Below are 14,698 nucleotides of genomic sequence, written 5' to 3'. Positions count from 1 at the left end.
AAAAATATGATTCAACAATTATTTGGAATCATAAAGTAATCAACAGAATAACGGATTAAAATAATCCTGAGTTAGTGTCCAGATTTAAGTTTTCTCTGGCTTTTCTGCAATTAGACCGGGCTTTGCCACCATCTTGCGGCACTTTGGCGCCATGGAACTATGTTCATGTGACATGTCACGAGATGAGTTTGGCACTTGGGGTACAATTACTTGAATTCATATCATAAGTGAGCCATTTATTTGTACGGATAACATTGTAAAATGACTTACAAATATCAAAATGTCTGGGGCTTATAGTTTGTGAGATATTTACGGTTTAACAAATCGAAATTGTAATTTTTGTGTCAATTAGGGTGGGGTCAATTAGGCACGTATTTGACTATTTTCCCTAATGGGGGATGACTGTAGTGTCATATTAAATTAGAACCAAGAGGTTATGCTGCTTGAGCAGGATTACCACGCGCGTCTTAAATAAAAACAGAGAAGCGACTGTACATTGGTCAGGAAGGCAAACTTGCAGGCCGACTTGTAAAACTCCACCCTTACACCACAACATTGGAACGTCTTCCTGCACGCAACGGCCTCCACATGACTTCAACGGGAGTGTAGTGTATCAATACCTAAGCGCAGGCGCGGCTAGGTGTGCTACTTCTGTTCTTTGAGCTGGCGCTGCGGCGGGAGTCCTGGCGACAACGGTTTAGGATACCAAAGGCGGTATGTCAAGTACCATGCCAGCAACCCGCTCACAGTGCCCAGCACCTTGTGAGACACGTCGTGGAAGTAAACCGAGGTGCAGATGAACATCCACACCCAGATGATGACTATGAGGTTAAGCGCCACGTAGAGAAGATTGAGGACCACCCTGGGTAGCGTGGACATACTCGCCGTCTTCAGAGAGGCCATGGGCGCCGTTTCCTCCACGATGAAGAGGGCCGAGTAGGTCAAGATGAAGGAGTGCCCCGAGATGTCGTAGCCGTGCCAGTGGAAGCCGGCGCGCCTGCACTCGGCTTTGGACGCAAACTGGCCGCTCTTCACGTCCATGGAGTCGGTTTGGAAACACGAGCCGGTCACGTCCTCGATGTAGAAGAAGGTCTCGGTGCACGCGTACCACACGGCCGTGGCCACCGCCAGGGAGAGGAGCCGTCTGCCCAGGAAGACGGCGTTCCGGCTGAAGGCCGTGTTGGAGAGGAGGACGAAGGGAGTCAGCAGAAGCAGCGTCCAACCCCACGACACTTTGACGAAATACCTGCAAGACCAACAAAAGGACGCGTGTACTCATCCAGACATTCCTCTCTACTCAGCGGTAGGTCGACTGTTTGTAAGCATTTTATAAAGTCAAAAAATGTTCATCTCAAATCTGCCACCAATGGCAAGAGTCGAGGCCTGAAATCCTAACTGATATGCAGTGGATCGATGAGTCTTCATACACCGGTTGAAATGCCAGGTTTTGTGATACAAAACAATGTGACCACGATCAATTCAGTTATTCCACCATTTATGTGACCTAAAACCTGTACTACTCAACTGAAAACGATTTTTTTTTTCCCACAGAGGTAAAGTAAAAACAAACACCAAATAGTGTGGCGGCATAAGTTTGTACACGCTCATATAACTGGGGATGTATCGGTGTTCAGAATTACCAAATTGAACTCACACTCATGTTAAATAGGAGTCAGCACACACCTGCCACCATTTTAAAGTGCGTCTGATTAATTTCCAAATAGTTTTGCTTTTCCTGGCATTTCATTCTTTGAAGAGAATTGTTCCCCCGGACATGGGCTGTGGTGTCTTCAAAACACCGGTATCTTGAATTGCTTCCTGGTTGCTTAAGTACACTGTTGCTCAGTGGCGTGCATTATATAGACCTCAAGTGGCGCAAAGCACTTGCCCCTCTGCCCTCTCTCAAAAAAGTGGCCTTCGGTAAGTTTTTTTTTTTTTTTTTTTTTTTTTTTTTTACAGTAATACTAAGGTCAATGTTGACATGATCTTTGAGAAAAGTTGCACGATTAAATGCGTGAAAAAAATGCCTCGATATGCACCCCCCTCAAGCATAATATCTAGGAAGAAGAGACTGAAAAGGAAGGAGAAAAGAAGGTACAGCAGGCAGCCAGCCAAAGGAAGCAGCTCTCTGCTCTCTTGGATGAAAGCAAAGCCAAATGAAGATGAAAGGTCAGAGTCAAGGCCAGAGAGCGTCATGTTAACTGTTTAGCACCTTTTAAAAGTGCCCATTTTAGTATTGCTTTGCTCCTTAAAGCTGAACATATTCTTGGAAAAAATATATGTTTGGGTTTACTTACACTTTAAGGTTAAATTTATTGAAACATTTGAAAAGCTGTTCACATTTTATTTTTTTGTGGTTTGTACTAAATCAGCAGGCATTATTAAGATGATATTAGTGAAAATGCTAAAAGACTTGCAGTCATCTTATAATTTATTTTTTAAACTAACACTAACAGTGCGTGTTTGCTGTGTCCACTCATGTCAAATGCAGACGTCAAATGTCGTGTACATGCCAAATAAAGATAATGATTCTTCTTCCCTGCAATTTAGCTGTCCCCTGTTTCAGCTAAATTAAAACAGCCCCAAAGCAGAAAGGCGATTTACAATCAAATGATTTTGGTTTCCTTTCCATTCACACCTGATGCAAGACTGAGCAAATTTAACGATACATGATTGGACCGTTCACCTCATCCCCCTCAAAAAATGAAATGTCATTATTTTTTAAAAGGCTATAGCTAACTCCGAACTTTTGAAAAGTAGTGTTTGCATATAAATATATCTGAAAATACGCCAATCATCAAAACAATACAAACCAAATCCCCTTATTCACATCTCATTCATCCAGTTGAAAGTTGAATGCTTCTCTTGCCCTGACCTCGGCACGCTAACAACAAACCAGCCAGCCTTAGCTCTACTTACACGTTCAAGAAATTTCTTCTGCTGCTGAAATAAGTCTGCGGGACGAGCTGGAGCTCTTTGAGAAAGGAGCCCACGAGTGAAATTAGCAAAAACATCCACGGGAACTTGTGTCTGACAGCTGGTATCCTCCACAGAGTCACCAAGTTGCACACGACGACGTCCACCGCCGCCATGTTGACACCTTCGGCCGGGACGAACTTCTTCTGCGCTTTGCTTGACGAGACTATGCATACATTGCACTTTACCGCCTCTTGCTGGGGAAAAATTGAATGTAACTCATTCGAGTGCACTCGAACCCCGCATACTCGCGGTTCGATATCGTGGTTTCTCATATTGACATATTCCCCTCCTCCCAACTTTCTCTCTCTCTCTCTCTCTCTCTCTCTCTCTCTCTCTCTCTCTCTCTCTGTCTCCCTCCCTTTACCCTTACCCTTTCTCCTAGTCATGACAACCAAATACTGTATACTATATATCATTGTCAGACAAGTGATGTACAAGTATAAGGATACAGTGATGATTTATAATACACTCAATACATCCAGTATAAAATGAAACTGTATATTTGCATACAGTAATATAAGGCTAAACCTTCTTGGCTATCGTCCTTCCCTCCCACCAAAATAGGGTTTGAAATCAGATTTATCATTTCAAACCAGACAGAGTTACAAAGAAGGGATACATTTTCAAATTGGGGTTTCAAACAAAGTTAAGGGTTTCAAGGTTTAGGGATTAAAATTATGGTTTGAAGCTAGGTTTGAAGACATACTGTAACCACACCAATTATGAACACCGCTGACAAAAAGTCTCATGACTCTGCTTTATTTTCATTCACTCATTCAAACCTTATGTTGTCTTCCATGTGACACAGTTGCATACCCGAGTAAGCTGCACCTTTTTTCAGTTGCTCTAGTTTTACAACCTTGAGATAAGACAGGAAGTGATTAATATATGAGGGCTTTCCTCACGATGTGGGAAGTGCAATACCTTCAGTGTATGAAGGCATTTTTGAGAGCCGGTATAAAATTGGTCAACCGTGATTTAAGGAAGCATCGACAACCAATTTAGGATGATATTTATTTGCAATAAAAACAACAACAAACATTTGCTTCATGAACTATACTTGTTTGTGATAAGGCAACTGAAATGATCCAGATAAAGTAGAGATCTTCCCTTTTAAACATTAGACAGGAAATTATTTGGAATCTTTGTAATCCAAAAGTTCTCAAAAATACAATTTCAAAGGTACAGATCTTAAATAACAATAATACATTGATTGTTGAGTTGGTCAAGTTTTTTTTAATGTTGCACTCCAACAACAACAACAACAACAAACTATTTACACAATCAGTAGTTGAATTTGGAGCATTTTCTTTTCAACTTCAAAGCAAATAAAAATTCAGTGTTTTATTTCGCCTCAATAATTTCACAGTTCAAAACATTCAAATTCACTCAAAAGTAAAAGAGGAACGCCGCCATCGAGATGGACATCACTCCAAAAAGAACCAACTCAATCAATAAATAAAACATAAAAAGAAAAGCAAACAAGAAGACTAAATAGAAAGTGGCCAAGAAACACAAATCACTTAAACAAGTCAATGTCAGATGCCTCCGAATGTGAGCATCACATATCGGCCGCACTGGAGTGACTCATTGGAGTCAGGTACTGCCTTCCATTGTTGGCTGCAGCACTTTTGAGTACATGAAATGAGGAGGGACAATCAAATAACAGTTGGAAAAAGTATAAACACTGTCAAATGTGAAAAGAAAAGACAGTGGTGTTTTAAAATACAAGTTGAATTCCTTCGTGACCATGTGTATCTATCATCATCATCATCATCATCATCTCTCTCCATGGAAATGAATGGAAATGCCTCCAGGCACCACTGTATAACTTTGGCTACAATGCTGGAAAACCAATTTGGCTATTTGTGTGACGTAATAGTGGGCATTGACTCCAGATGTTATGAACTGTATTGTATGATTTTATTGATAATGTATAGAGTTTTTTTCCATTATGCATTTTGTACTCTTTTATTTGATTTATTCTAGGATGTCCAGTAACACCAGGCAAAGGGACTGCCAATGAAAACTAGCCTTTCAGCTATCTTGAGTGCATTTACATTTATTAAAATGTTAATTAACATACACGGTCCCTTTTCAAAGTGAAATAATTTGAATGGAACCAGTAAAAACGTGCAAGATCATTTTAACAAAGGGTTCCACGGCCCCCTCTTTACCCTGTGGAGTCGCAAACTCTCAAGAAGACAAACTCAAACGTGTTATGCGTGAAAAGATTTCAGGTTGCATGAATCGTGAGTGCGCATTCGCAGCTTAGTGACAAAGGAAAGAGTGCCAGGAAATCACACTGTGCAAAAGTTAGGCCCACCCTGGCGCGTCACCTGCCTTATGTGTTGACGCGCCCTGCCGCGGCCTTCGCTGAGCAGCCGTCAGGCGAGGTTCCGTGAGCGGCGCCCGCTGCACTTCTCCCACGTTCGGCACAACCATCATGGCCTGCACTTGGCTCATCTCCCGGAGGGACCGTGACTTATGGGGATGCTTTGCAAGAGGGGAAGGACAAGAATGTCAGTTAAAAGTCGCACACAAACATTAAACAACAGTCAGGGATGACGATCCAACCTGAAGATGGAAATCCACAACGCGAGCAGGTGGGCCGAGCTAACAGTTCTGCACGAAAAGCAATCAAAAACAAACAAAATGAGACCAGCACTTGACAGACAGCGGCGCTTTGATATACAAAGGATTTATCACTCGGCTCATTTTTGGGGGGGAACACATTAATGGCATTTCCACTCGTTTCAATGGGCAAAGAGGATTTGAGATAAGATTGTTTTGGGTTACAAATGTGGCCACAAAACTAATTAAACTCATATCTCAAGGCTCCACTGTATAGTGTAAACGTTTTCATCGTGACGTTTCACGTACGGCTCTTCCAGGTGGCAAAAGCTTTCGATGTAATGTATGTAAACATTCCCTTACCTTGTCATTTGACCAAGGCAGCGTCATTCACAAAACAGGTGAAATGACTTGAATGATCATTTTAGTAGCGTGAATGTGTGAAGTGTCAATCAAAAAGATGTAACATGAGCTAAATTGTTTCCAAGTGGGCGGAACGGAACACCAATCATAGCTTGCATTTCAACAAGTAAATTGTTTGAAAATAAAGATTAGACATGGTGGGAATTCAGATTCAGATAGTGAAGGGACAGGTTAATTAACTGACTTTTCTGTTACTTGAATTAATTAATATGCTCCTCACTCACAGGTTTTGTTGGATTAATTAGATTTTTTTTGAAGGAAATGGTGAAAAAGGGTTAGTGGAACCCCAAACACAACACATTTTTGTCATCATTTTCATGCTCTGCCACCCGGAAGCACTCTGGATGAAGCCCGAGTGGACTCACCGATGACGACTGATGATTGTGAGGTCGCTCGAGTTTGATGCGAATGTCTGTTCCTTTCCCTCGCTCACTTTTAGAAGAACCTGAACAATTGGTCAGCACAAACACAGCATCACTTATCCTGCTTTGTGCGGTCACTTCCAATTAAGTGTGTCTGGAAAGTAACCACAGCACTGGATCTTTTCTGCATTTTGCTGTTCCAAACAAAATGTGACAAACTAGTGAGGAAAGGTGAAAACTAATGCACATGTTTTTTTTTACTTTGCAAAAGAACAACCAAATTTTTAGCTACATTGTCAATATGTTTTGAAGCGTGTAAAATGTTAGCAAGTAGTGTGATATCATGTAATGTTCATTTAATTAATTAAAAAAAAAATCACAATTTTAAATTAAAAAAAGAACTGTATTTCAAATTTTCAATTAACTTTTTTTTTATTAATCTACAATAACAACAGGTATATCTTGTAACGTGGTACTTTTTCTTTCCATTTTTATTTTTAAATAAAAAAAAGAACTTCCTTCAACATTTAATATACAGCTTTTGAAAAGTTTTTTTTTAAATTAAACTTTAAAAAAATATTATATAGTACCAGTAGTTTGATATATTTTACTATTTTTTTTTTTTTTACAATTTTATTTTTTTTATACAAATATTTATATCTTTCAACATAAAAAATAGCCAATACCTTCAAAAATTCTACTTTTCAAATGCAAAAAAATAGTGTGCTATATCCTAAATCTAAAAATCCTTTTAAACCAGATGTATTGCCAGCATTATTATTGCCTTTCCACATACAGTAAACCCAGGACTGAATAGTGAACAGTGAGTCATAATGCTGAGAAAACGCAACGCAAATGTGACTTACAGTTCATCCTCTTCTTGGAAATGCCAACTACAGGCCTGCCATTTGACGTGCACGCCGGCTCACCTGGCGAGTTGCCGCGGCTGTTGGTGCTGGCGCTGCTCATGCTGTCGTCCAGCCACGTGCTGTACGTCAGAGAGTCCCGCTTGTGTGGTGTCCCGGCCGACGACAAACTCTCCTAACAGACCGCAGGCCACAAGCAACAAGCACATTTGACTGTCAGGCGAAATGCACATGGGACGAAACGGCATTCATGTTTTGCATCTTCACAGAAAGAATTGATTGCTCAATTAAGTACAGTGGTGCATTGACACATGAGTTTTTCAAAATATGAGCTGTCGTTCTAAATGGAGACTGTGAACTCAACTCAACTTACTTCACAACAAGCATTAGTTTGGCAGATAGTGAACAATTCTTCAAAAAGAGGCTTCAAGCTTTTAAATTCCATTCCAAGTAGACATTTACTGTCGAACTAAACATAAAACAAAGAGAATTACACTTTGTGTATTTAAAACAACCACATAGCTTTGCCCCTCAGAAAGGGTGCTTGGCTTAATTCTAACAAACAATGCGAAATGCCACAGACGGGCTAATGAACAGCATCTGTGTTGTTGAAAGCTGTTAAAAGCCTTGAAGCAATGGCTATTTGAACGCAAATGGTGCATCAACACATGTACACAGACAATATAACAATGATCACAGATGTATTTTCTTTATCCCCTGTGAAAAACAATGAATATTACTGCAGCTTACAGAGGAGTTTTGATTGTGCCATGTTAGTTCGTATTGTATGTCTGTAATTATGCTGATCCCAAGTAGCCAAGATGCACATACTAGAAGGAGCCGCACTGTTAATGATGCAAAACCAATTTAATTATTATCATATTTAATTCCATTTTTACTTCATGTCTACAGTACATCAATTATCAGTATCAGTATATCAAGCACAATATTAAATAGAGTGCTATTTTTAAAAAAAAAAGGGGTTTTGGGTAAAGATGGAACGGATTAATGGCATTTTCATTCATTTAAACAGAGAACGATGATTTGAGGTACACGTGTTTCGAGGTATGCGTGTGGTTACGAAAGGAATTAAACTTGCATTTCAAGGAACCACAGTCTTTAAAACTTGATGAGGTTCATCTGTTGCAATGTCATGCCTTTGAATTGCGTCATTATTTTTCATGGATATTTGACTATGACAAAACGGAATGTTTATATCTGAATATGCCACCTTTCTAAAATGCCTCTGCTTAACTTCCCACGAAAATTGACCAGCAACTTTCTTGTAATCTAGCGTCTCTTTGCAGCATTAGGAACACGCAACTCACCATGCCCGTGTCGTAATCCTCCGCCGCCTCGTTCTCCTCCACCACGCTGGTGAAGCTGCTGGCGTTGGACGAGGAGCGTGAAAGGTCGTTGGCCTCGGGGATGGATGGTGCCCTGCCGCACAAAGACCAACTACCGGTAATGTTGAGTTCAACCACAAAACCGCTACATCATCATTTGTTGTTTCCATTTTCATTTGGAAATCCACAATTTGAAAATGCAATTGATGAAAACAGGACTGATTATTTTGACATTTTTTTTAATAAAAAAAAATAAAAAAAACAAAGGTTTTAAAAAATTAACAAAAATAATGAAGTTTGATTTTAATATTTAACTGGTGAGGTTTAGCATTAGTAAAAGCTTCATTAGCTTGTTAGCCGCTACAATCAGTCCGAATCACCACTATCCATCAAATGATCCATCAACTATATTTCTGTAATTAATCTAGTATGACACAAATTTTTTGGCTAAAATGAAATGATTAAAAAAAAATCAAGGGGGGGAATGTCTAATGTTGCAATTTTACAGATTATATAGCTAAATTTTCACGACGGCCTCGCGAGTGGATTTGTCCGAAACACAAATGGCAGTCAAAGGCAAAGCAAGTCTTTTTCACTATGTTGCCATTCCACAACGCTTTCGTCATTCAGTAAACATCGTAGCATGTCCAGGGGTTCGTTTCACAAAGCAGGTTCATCAAACTCAGAGTCAAATCCTGAAATATGAGTTGAGCTGCTCCGGTTCCAGAACAGCTGATTTGAATCAGTTTACTCAATATCTTCAGTTGGGGTTAAGCGTGTGCACCACAACTATGAAAAGACAGCATGAATGGAGCCCCGATTTGACGAGTCACCATGGCAACGAGGGAGGGGCGTGGGAGAACATTGCTGCTCGGGTCAATGTACGCGGAAGTTTCAAGTCCTTCATTTGCAATCCCAATAATATAACAGAGGAAAACTAGCTTCTGCCAATTAATTTATTTCTTTTAGGTGCAATCTCGCGCGGGAGAAGTGCACTTAACAGCTGATGAAATATAAAAAAAAAAAACTTGTTCAAACAGTTAAGACCTCGGCATAATCTCATGGGGGTACACTGAAAAGTATGATGGTTGAATTTACTCAATTATATTTCGTCACACGGTTGCACAAAATAAAATATTCTGGAGCCAGATACATTTATTTAGTAGATGCATAGTCTACTTTAAAAAGTATCTTAATCCAGATGATTATATTTCATGCAACCACTTGACGAAATAAAACTGCAGAGGCACCCATATCCTGACTGTGCACATGCAGACTTAATTCGGAAAGATGGTCAAAAAGCAGTTGTGAGGAAAATGAAGCGGTGCTACCAAAACTACTGACATTTTTAACTCTTTTTTTCCACGCTGACAGCACTGCACCTATTACACAACCGCAGGTCAACACACATTTACTGACAGGTTAATTCTCTCTGTACTCTGTAGCTTATGACATATTGACATTTCTGCCATCCGACCTTTCCACTGGAAATCCTTCATTCATTGCTGTGCAGAAGGACCAAGGAAAATGGGAAAAAAATATACATATATACTTGGCTACACCAAGATCCCAAGTCACACCTGTTCTTGGCGATGGTGAGCGCCTCAGGTGAGCTCTGATTGGACGAGTTGTCCGATTTCTGGTCCTGAGAGGCGTGGCCGCTGTCGGGGGTCTTTTGCGTGTTCGGGGAGTTCTCTCGACTGCCCCGGCAGACACAAAGAACGTTAACACTTCTGTGATTCTGCTTGAGCCAATATTACTTATTCAAAATTGCACCTTTTCTCCTGAACTTCCTGAATGTTTTCAATCCCGATGGCACTACTTCGCCTGGAGCTGAAAGGACCAGACTTTTTCCTGGTGGGGCTTTTCCCAGGGATGATCAAAGACTGCCAGGGAAAGAGAGGCAGAATTCACAGTTAGACTCATCAAATTTAGCCCACTCATTGATTCACATTTAAGTTACTAATATTAAGTTATGCTTTTTAGTAAAAGGAGTCTCTCTCATGCAGCTAAATACGGCAACCAAAACATTAGAAAGTGTTCATCAAAACTTAAACATTTTGTTTTTGGAACAGCGTGTGTTGGATTTCATTAAATTCTCTGTCTGCATGAGAATGCAGAGGTGCCTTAAGATACAAGTGACCCAACTAACGGGGCATTGTATGGTGACAATGAACTCAACTCGCTGCTCAATCATCGCAGTTTGGTAGGTAGTAAACAATTCTTCCAAAAAAAAAAAAGAGTCTTCAAACTGTTTAATGCCAGACCCACTTGCGGTCTACTATCAAATTAAACACATAACTAAGAAAATGACATGTGTTTAAGCTTAGCCATATAGCTTAATGCTAACACATAAAGCAAAATGCCATAGACAGGCTAACTAACAGTGTCGCGGTGTGACAACCCCATAATAAACATACAATAAAACAACACTAACAGATTCTTTATCCTCTGCAAAGAATGACGAATATTACCGCAGTTTACTGAGGAGTGACCGTCTTCATGTTTATCCTTATGTCTGTATTATATTGCCACCAGCTGGCCAAGGTGCCCACACCAGCAGGAGCATGAATAGAAACAAAAAGTATTTCATTCTTTAAGTTCTATTCTATTATGCAATTACTGTATGTTTATATAAAGTACAATATTATAGAGTGTTATTTGTCATATTAAAAAACATTCTTTGGGGGAGAGACTAAAACGGCTTAGTGGCATTTTCATTTGTTTCGGAAAGGTGATTGATTTGCGAGAGGTATGTTTTGAGCTACGAGTGTGGTCACAATGAGTTGAACTGATATCTCAAGGCACCACTGTATTTGCATTTGGAATAATAAACGGGAATTATGCTGTTGGTATTGTATATAATTTAAAAAAAATGTTAGTGTAGCATAAAATCGTAGAAACCGATCATTTTGCAATAGCCTCTTAATTTTGCATTTATCCTTAAAGTTACATCAGGGCTCTTTCAAGTTAATTATAAAATAATGTTGGCATGAACATGACAAGGACTTGGCCATGGTGCAGTGGTGCCGAGCAGACAGACAACAAACAGAACAAGAGTTGCTTGAAAAATAGTGAGAATTAAACATGAACCTCTTCTACTGATCCTATTCCTATGGCACTGCCTCGACGTCCGTATTTACTGGGACTTTTGCCTGGGACAAGCAATGACTGAGCCAGACATAAAAAGAGAGATGGAGAGGGGTAGAGAGAGGGAGGGGGAGAGAAGATGGTGACAGTCGACAAGGAGGGTCAAAACAAGATATATGCAAACACATGAGATTCCATGCAAGTCGTGTCGTATAAACAAAATACAAGTGTGCATCATTTCATTTCCACGTGGTGCGACACAAGAGGCTGGATGAGAGGAAGAAAAGATGAGCCGGATGGGTGAGCCTGTGAGGAGATGAAGTTGCAAAAACAAAATAGTGCAGCACAGGGCACAGAGTAGCACTTATACAGTACATTCGGGTTCACACCAAAGCAGTGTTTTTAAGTCAATAGAGTACAAGACCCTTGTTAATGTTAGTTTGGCAACTTGGAAGTGATACACAAGTGATGCACCTGTTTTCAAATACTGAATGCATTTTAATACTGCATGCAAAATACATATCACCTTCTTAAAATAATTGACAGAGCCATATTTTGATTGAAAGAAAAACATTTTCTTGCCTTAAACATCTTCTCATGATGCCGGCCACCTCAGCTAAAATCAGTTAAATCCATAGTTAAACAGAACATTCAGTTCTACCCCTGAAATGACATTATTTATAATATAATATAATATAATATAATACAATCAATGCTTAGTTCAGTTTTACGTGTTTTCTGAAAAACACAATTACATAAATAAGACTTAGGCCTTTATTTTAAGAAGGTGACGATAATCAATATCTGATGTATTGTCACTGTCATGTGAAAAACACTTATCTCCATTTTTTTCATTTTTATTATTTTTACATGAATGGTGTTTATGAGTTACAGATATCGCATTCATGTGAAAATTAAATAAGTTTCCAAAATTGAAGAAACGTGTTTTTCACAGGACAGCGATGACATGGAAAAATACAAACGTAATACATTGTCCATGTAAACAAGTCAGATTTATGCTAAACTGGGATGTTATGATCGGTCTTTTTATTATATGCTGTATGGGAAAAAGCTGTGGGACACAACTGCTGGTGAATGGATTAATCATTAAGGCATCATATTCCTCAAATCTCCCATTTTTTTCTTGTGAAAAGCATTGAAGTCCCTGTAAAATGAAAATAAATATGTCTCGGAAATTTGACACGCCATAGAGATGAATGTTAACTATGGAAGCGTATGGCTGCCACGCTAGCAAAAAAAGTTCAATATCACATTATAACATGAAGTTTGACTTTCACATTCAACAAAACAATTGTTTCCAGTTCTAGTCACTGGTGGAGTCAGTGGGCTCAGGCTGACCTGTTTTCTGACGCTGAGCCGTGATGGGTTGTTACCTGAGTCCTGAGCAGTTGTGATGTTATTTTCAGACAAATGGAATGACAAAATGGCCGCCCCCTGAGATGGCTAAAAACGGGAGGATTTTGCTGCTTAACTCATTTTCCACAAACGCAATATTAATCAGAATGCCCGTTTTTTTAAGCTAGTGGGCCTGCATATAACATATTCCTAAAAATAATATGTTTGGGTTGACTTCCCCCTTTGAATAAGGGTATTTCTATATCGGAAATTCAACTTATCACAGGGATGGTCCAGAATGTAACCCCGACAATAAAGGGCGGATTACTGTGTTCATCAGAATGTAAGCAACAACTTGTTCAAAGTGTAACAGAACTCTCAGATGAACCTTTAAGGAGGTGCCTGACATCACCTCATGCTGCTCCAAGTCTGCCGCTGCAGTGAGTTGAGTGGCACAGGCTTGTGTTGGCAGACAAATGTGCAAGCCATGTAAAGTGAGAGCCGAGCCCCACGAGGCACACAGCTTCAGTCAGCTTCAGTCAAGCGAGTGTGCCATGCTTCACTGTGAGATGTTAGTGCAGCAGGCGAGTGAGAGGAAGGGAAGGCACCAGCTCTAGTAGTTCTACGGGAGAAAAGAGGGCCCGAAGCGTAGCTCCTCAAAAACCAGGAGGAGCGGGGCTGTACTTACTATCCCTGGGAATTTGGGGTTCTCTGCGGGTGTGCTGTGGTTAAAGCTTCCGCTGAGGCTAGCGGACACCGCGTGCGGCTTCTTGAAAGTAAGACCCATGGCATCCATAGACTGGCTCCTGCTGCGTATCACCCGCTACGGAGAGAGACGAGGAGGAGGACATGCATTGAGATGGCGACGACCCCTCGGCATTGCTGCTAGATGACGGGAGCCTCAGGGCTGACCCTCAACACTGTACGCAGAAAGCCTCATATAGGGCTGCACGATTATGGCCAAAATAATAATCACCGTTATTTTGATCAATGTTATAATTATAATAATTCATGATGCTAGGGAAAAACAGCGATTTTTATTGCACTACTTTTCAACAAACTGTATGTTAACAGTTTTTAGTGCAACATGAAACATGAAAAAAATAATACACAGATTTTCACTGTTGACAGGCCGGCCCGGTCCCTAATGAATTGGCCATTGAATAGTAAAACTCCGCGTATAATAGATGCACATTATAAATGCATTTAATTTTTTTTTTAATTGAAAAAGTCACTGTATTTACTGTTTTTGTGCTCAGGCCAAAGCCTTGTCTAATTAAAAAGCATAGACATTAGGGGAGGAGCCTAGAGTCATAGCCCTCTCTTATAGAAAGTTACTATTTTGCCACCATCTTGCAACTCAAACAAATCACTTGTGGTTTTTTTTTTGCTATTCGCTATCTTGAAATTCAAATAAGTGTTTTCCATGGAAAATGGAAAACGAATATATTTACAAAATATATAATTTTATATTATTTTAAAAAAAAATCTATTTTTATATTTGAAAAAAAATCTGTGTGTGCCGCCCTGCATGTACACAGGAGTCCACTTTAAATGATAAATAATACGGCAGTTGAAAAAAAAAAATACCCAAGAACTAAAAATGTACAAATGGCTAACTGAATAAGTATTCTATTACAGATTGCAATCGAACGAAGTTGAGACAATGGCTGTTGATTTCCTTTGGAGGAACTCGCACCGC

At 39.8% G+C, this 14,698-nt stretch overlaps 2 protein-coding genes across 13 annotated transcripts in view; both read right to left on the bottom strand.

The window, feature by feature from the left end:
- fitm2 (fat storage inducing transmembrane protein 2) lies at positions 1–3,172 on the bottom strand. The gene is made up of 2 exons (XM_086031475.1): positions 2,920–3,172; positions 1–1,246 (listed from the first exon to the last, which is right to left on the bottom strand). The coding sequence occupies exons 1-2, from the start codon at positions 3,090–3,092 to the stop codon at positions 646–648; spliced, it is 774 nt and encodes a 257-aa protein (XP_085887601.1). The 5' UTR covers positions 3,093–3,172; the 3' UTR covers positions 1–645.
- Positions 3,173–3,979: 807 nt separating this feature from the next.
- The window catches only part of rap1gapa (RAP1 GTPase activating protein a), an 81,232-nt gene continuing 70,513 nt past the window's right edge, over positions 3,980–14,698 (bottom strand). For 10 of the 12 annotated variants that reach the window (XM_086031410.1, XM_086031402.1, XM_086031344.1 and 7 more), the window contains 9 exons: positions 13,685–13,819; positions 11,644–11,721; positions 10,327–10,436; positions 10,131–10,250; positions 8,533–8,644; positions 7,268–7,379; positions 6,342–6,421; positions 5,557–5,604; positions 3,980–5,475 (listed from right to left, as the gene is read on the bottom strand). In XM_086031410.1, coding sequence (XP_085887536.1) covers positions 5,596–5,604; positions 6,342–6,421; positions 7,268–7,379; positions 8,533–8,644; positions 10,131–10,250; positions 10,327–10,436; positions 11,644–11,721; positions 13,685–13,819 — 756 coding nt within the window. In that variant the 3' untranslated portion in view covers positions 3,980–5,475; positions 5,557–5,595. The remainder of the gene's footprint in view (positions 5,476–5,556; positions 5,605–6,341; positions 6,422–7,267; positions 7,380–8,532; positions 8,645–10,130; positions 10,251–10,326; positions 10,437–11,643; positions 11,722–13,684; positions 13,820–14,698) is intronic. The other 2 variants (XM_086031359.1, XM_086031438.1) reach the window with 2 other exon arrangements.

The sequence above is a fragment of the Filicampus tigris genome, chromosome 1 (genome assembly GCF_054856515.1).
Source record: "Filicampus tigris isolate MCC_2025a chromosome 1, RoL_Ftig_1.0, whole genome shotgun sequence".
NCBI lineage: Eukaryota > Metazoa > Chordata > Actinopteri > Syngnathiformes > Syngnathidae > Filicampus > Filicampus tigris.
This window is presented reverse-complemented; position numbering and strand designations above follow the sequence as displayed.